General features: G+C 25.2%; 1 protein-coding gene across 1 annotated transcript; it reads right to left on the bottom strand.

Annotated features, from left to right (window-relative positions):
• Nucleotides 1-1,111: 1,111 nt before the first annotated feature.
• On the bottom strand, nucleotides 1,112-5,498 carry LOC112769113 (probable sesquiterpene synthase). The gene is made up of 7 exons (XM_025813526.3): nucleotides 5,332-5,498; nucleotides 4,760-5,039; nucleotides 4,273-4,648; nucleotides 3,349-3,567; nucleotides 2,845-2,989; nucleotides 2,463-2,711; nucleotides 1,112-1,596 (listed from the first exon to the last, which is right to left on the bottom strand). The coding sequence occupies exons 1-7, from the start codon at nucleotides 5,431-5,433 to the stop codon at nucleotides 1,300-1,302; spliced, it is 1,668 nt and encodes a 555-aa protein (XP_025669311.1). The 5' UTR covers nucleotides 5,434-5,498; the 3' UTR covers nucleotides 1,112-1,299.
• Between the last annotated feature and the right edge of the window lie 362 nt (nucleotides 5,499-5,860).

Here is a 5,860-nt window from a genome sequence, read left to right as displayed (position 1 = left end):
ATATTTTCTTAATTCAAAGTTAAAACTTCTAATTCTTAAATTATATAGAGGAGATGGATCTAAAATATTTATTGTGATGATTAAAATTAAAAATTTAAATTTTATAAATTTTATAGACAGTTGTATTTTTTTTTATCAAAAAATAAACTAATTATCAATACAATTAATTAATTTTTTTTAATAATTATAATACTACTTAAATTATTTTTATATTAATAAATTAGACCACAAATAAAATAAAAATTCTAACAGATCTAATATATTTTGGGGGCAAGCGAGTGTGGAGATAGATGGAAAATTTGGATTAAGAATATTTTATTAAGTATATTTATAAGCCTAGAAAAATCTGCTAAAATTGTAATAAAGTATAGACAGGACTTTATATTCACAAAAGATGAGTTTGACAATGATGTGATTTTATAGTCACTAATATTTTGATTAAGCTCTAATTTTATTCTTATTTAAATATTCTATTATTGTTTTAAACATTTTATTTTTTTATTTTTATTTTTTAATAAAAATAATATTTTTTATTTTAAAATATTACTTTTTATTATTATCTTCTTATTATTTTTCGTATTTTTTTTATTATTTTCACTTTCAAATTACTAGAGTCACTGCTATAATAACTAAAATTATAATTTTTGCTGCTAATTAAAAGAAAGTCATAATAGAAATATTTAAAAAAAAATAATTTTAACCAAAGAATTAAAATACAATAAAATAAGATATTTAAAATAAAAATAAATCGTTTTTATTAAACATTGGAGATGAAATTAAGTATTACTCTAAATATTATACTCGTGTACACAAAAATCAGCCATTAAAGTTAACCACTAGTATAAAATATATGTTGAAATACAAATACACATTAAAAATAAATTAAACCACACATATATTTATACATAAATACATTAGTGGCTGATTTTGGTGTACAAATAACATTTTTCAATCAAATAACTTTTTTTTTTCGTTAAATAAAATATCACTGACTGGTATCTAAACACCAAGTTCAGTCCTTAATTATTACAAACAGATTAAAATAGACAAAAGAAGACACATACAGCACAAACAACGACGACTAACAGAGGGAAATTAAAAAGCATACATATAATTATTAGAAGACTAATTAAGGCCCAATAACACTTGAAAACGTAACATTATTTATCTAAGCTTTCAGCAGTTCTCCTCATCCTTATTAACGATCATATAACACACCACAATATAATAGAGAAAGCCAACTTTAATTTTGTCCCACACAACACACATATATAATAATAGAACTAACAATTATGCATGCTAGATGATGATGGGATCCAGGAGTAGAGCCGCGATGTGATCTTTTAGAAGTTCATTGTTTGTGTATTTATCCTCGAAGTTTTCATAAATAACCTCAGTTGAACGTGCCAAGTTAAGAATGCAATTAATCAGGGGCTTTGGAATAATATCATGCGAGTTCAGGCACTCTTCATTTATATCCTTCCAACAATCACTTATTTCCTTGTTAATGCGATTATAGGCCTCTTCTTGTGAAATGCCATATTGTTTCATGCAACATTCAACTGCAGAAGCAACATGCTTCCTTTCCTGTTCGAACTACAAATTAAAGAATGCATGTCACATCCAAAAGTTGAATAAATCATTTATCATGTATCTCTATATATTTATTGAGTTAAACAAAACATAGCTCATGTAATATTGGTTATATATACATATATGGGAAAAAAAAAAGAGTGACAAAAAATGCAATTTACCTCAGCAACTAAAGTCTTGGCTCATGTGTAATCTATTATATATATAATTTTATATACTTTTATTTATAAATTAATCTTTTAAAATAAGTAATTTATGACATAATTTATATCTTCTTAAATATATAGTTCGACATCCTAATTTTATCAAATGGTGCAAGACATTGAAATTTTTTTTCTAAAATTATATATTTTATTAACAAGAATGTCATCATACTATTATTCTAAAACTTTAAGTTGATAAGAGAAAATACATAAATGATAATATCTCTAACACATTTCTCACGCAAGAATTTTTTTTTAATTTTTATATAAATTTTTTGCATTATTTTTCGCATAGGATAAAAGATTTTATGATCAAAAGTCTAAAGTTTGACTATTGTTATTTTAAAAAAAAATATATCATAAGATAAATAAAAGATAAAAAAATTTATAAAAAAATATACCCAAACTCAAAAGAAATTATTGCGTGAAGAAAAATGTTAAATATATAATAATTCATGTGAATTTTTTTGTTAGTTTAAGTATTTGAAAAAATTGAAGAAATAATTTGATGGTAAAAAATTATCTCTCAATAATGATAATTTTTTTAAAAAAAATTATAAAATCTCCTTATATTATTAGTCCTCTACATTTATTAATAAATAAACTAATTAATTCTATTAATTATTTGAAATTGAATGAAACAAATTTGTTAAAAATGATCTCCACCTTATGTGACGCCAAGTCATTTGCGAGTCTGACCATTAGTGAAACAGCATTTATGATTTTAGGAAAACCGATGAAATTCCAATCAAGCATCTCTTTAGTAGCAAAGTCTTCCATAACGATAAAGGTTGCTAGCATAAGAGGGTATACACTCGTTTGAACTCCGATAACCTTGTACTCTTCATATGTTGGAATATGGTCCTCGTGGCACCATTTTGCTTCAATTAAGTAGGCTTGTGCCAATTTTAATATCTGCATGAATAATAATAATAATAATAATAATAATAATAATAATAATAATAATAAATATTGATTACTAAATAAGTGGAAGTTACAAATTAAAATGTAATTATTTAAATTAATGAATTAATTAAGTAGAGCCTACAGCTTGTTTAACATGTTCCAACACCAAGCTTGATCTTCCACTCTCTGCAGTCAGTGACAGTATATCAACAAATAATTCTTCTACAAATGCATTAAAAACCACTTTGAAGCACTCTGGTAGAGGAGCAATGCAATTAATATCCCATCTGATGAAAAAGGAAATAAATAAATAATAAACTTTATGTATGTGTGAAATAATTAATAATGAGATTGGCTAAACTTAAACTCAACATATATATTTATATATAAAACTTAGATCTCTAAAATGACAAAATTAGTAAAATAATAAATTAAAAAAAAGATTAATTAATATTGAATTAATAATTTTTATCATATATGAACTTCAGTGTCTTAGTTCAATAATGATTAAATACTTATTTTTTTCAGTTTACAAATCTTCTTATTGTAGAGAATTATGATCCATATATACATGAACAATATTTTCATTTTCAAATTGAGATAAATAATATAAAATTGGTGGTTAAAGATTAGAGATCAAATCAACCTTTTGATTGCCTCAGTCAAGAGCTGAAGCTCTTCAAATGTGCCGAAGGCATCATAAGTATCATCAAGAAGACATATACATGCAAGCAGTTTGCCTAATATCAATCTCCAAGTACTATATTTTGGCTCAGAAGACATGGTTAGTGGCCAAAAGAATGTCTCAACCACCCTATCTCTAGCATAACTAACCTTTGTTGCAAAGCCTAATTTTTTGCACCACCTGAATGAAATAATAATACCAATACAAGTCAATACACCAATAAGGAAAAGTATTGGTAGCCGACCATTTTTAGCCAACAAAGTAACAAAAAATTTACAGGAAAAAAAAACATCTAAAATTAGAAATAATAAAAACATTCAAAATTTAAATAAAAAATCTAGAATTTAGTGTTTAGAATTTAAGATTTAGTTTTAGTATTTATAGTTTAAGATCTAATATCTAGAATTTAGGATTTAGAGATTAGAATTTAAGATTTGAGATTTATCATTTATGATTTAAAATTTGGAATTTAGAATTTTAAAAAAATGATGGTAGATTGCCAAAGGTCGCCGCGACGACGATGGCGAGTGGTGGTGGTAGATGGCCTGTAGTGGTATATGAAATTTGAGATGTTGGAAGGAAGAAGGAAAAAAGATGATAAAACAGTCACTTCAAAAAAAATTATAAATGGGTATTAATTTTTTTTGGATTATTGGCTGATGTTGACTATTTTTCTATTGGTTGTCTAGTGTAGTTGTTTTGATTCTTTTTTTTTTTTTTTTTTTTTTTGCTTTCAATTTTCTATTGAGAGGTTTTAACGAAGCTCTATCCAAATATATCGAGTATTAAAAATACTTATTCACTTTGACTTGAGTTATATATATATATCAACTATAACAGAATATAGATATTATTACCAATTTTGCGAGTGATAATACGACTCACCTAGTGATATTACCAATTTCTTTTTTATGTAGGCTTTGTAGCATATTGAAATCTAATTTTGCAAGAGATAGAAGAACTTTGTTATGGGAAGGATTTTCTTTGTAAAATGACATATATGATCTTGCTCGTATCCTTGAAACTGTCTTGTGAAGAGGCAGCCTTAAGCTTCGATTGATTTGGTCTCCAAGACATGGACTCAATTGATTGATGAAGGACTTAAGTTTATTGTATGTGAATTTATGTGCTTCCTCTAATATATCTTCTCCATGAATCCTTAATTGTGCAGCTTCATACAAGCTCCATATTTCTTCAACATTTTGAACAACATTTATTTCATTGAAGTCTCCCTTGATATTCTTGAATTTGATGAAAACATCTGTATAATTCACATATATACTAACTAATATGAATGCATATATAACTAATTGGCATGAATTTTAATTTCTTGGTAATGTAATTATATTATTTATAACAGAATTTTACATACCTGATGAAATATGATATCCATTTTGTCTGAACAAACGAAAGAGTAAGGCAATAAAGTGAAGGTCATAATCTTCTATAAGAAGACTATTGTTGGTAAAATTATTGTAGATTTCTTCCAAAGCTTTATCAACTTCACGTTCAAAATGATAAGATATACTCAAACGTTGAATTGAGTCAATTAAACTTAATTTCTGTAAAATGTTATTGTCATTCGAAGACAAATACAGCTTTACTTTTTCTTTGTGTATTTGGACCTCTTGTTTCATAGTTTCATTGACTTCCTGCAAATAATTCGAGGAATGAAATTTTTGTGGAACATTAAACTTTTGTAATTAGGTTAACGAAAATATTTGATAAAAAAAATGTAACAAAAAATAATCAAAATTTATCTTAATATAAAAACTTAAAAGAGCAAAAAAAATAGTCTCTATACTATATAACCTTAATTGTCCCTTATGTTTGGGTGTTAATATTATGAAATTTTTATGTAGCATTTAATCTTTTTTTTAAGAAAAAAGAATTTCTTGTTCTTCTGCCTCAAATATATAGACGACGAAGTGATAAATAACGTACCAATGATTGTGAATCAGCATATTGAATGAAAATATCCTGCCAAATGTTAGGAGCAAAATTTGCACAAGGTCGCTTCAACTCAGAAGATGGTGCAAGAGACATTGTTGTTGGCTTTGACTTAGATACGGTAAAGGAAATTAATATAAGGTCTTAAAGATCAATGGTACAAGAAACATTGTTTGTGTCATACATATATAGATATAAAAGTATGATTCATTCAATGGGAGTTGGCAAGCCCCTAGTTGACTTAGCAGGGTAGAAATCTATATATTTAAAACAAAAATTACAAGATGTATTATATGAGAAGAAAAAATATGGAGAACTAAATTTTACTTAGTCAATATTAGATAATTTTAATATTTAAGTTTATAATTTAGAATTGAATGTTAACATTTTTATGATTTAGAATATAAATTTTATATAAAAAAATAATTTTAAAAAAATTTGACTAATATTAATTAATTGAAAAAAGTTCATTATTTAATATATATTATTCGTATTTTTAGATTATTTTATAACCAACTCAATT

This window comes from Arachis hypogaea, chromosome 18 (assembly GCF_003086295.3).
Source record: "Arachis hypogaea cultivar Tifrunner chromosome 18, arahy.Tifrunner.gnm2.J5K5, whole genome shotgun sequence".
Classification (NCBI taxonomy): Eukaryota; Viridiplantae; Streptophyta; class Magnoliopsida; order Fabales; family Fabaceae; genus Arachis; species Arachis hypogaea.
Note: the sequence above shows the minus strand (reverse complement) of the source record. Positions and strands in the feature narration are given on the sequence as shown.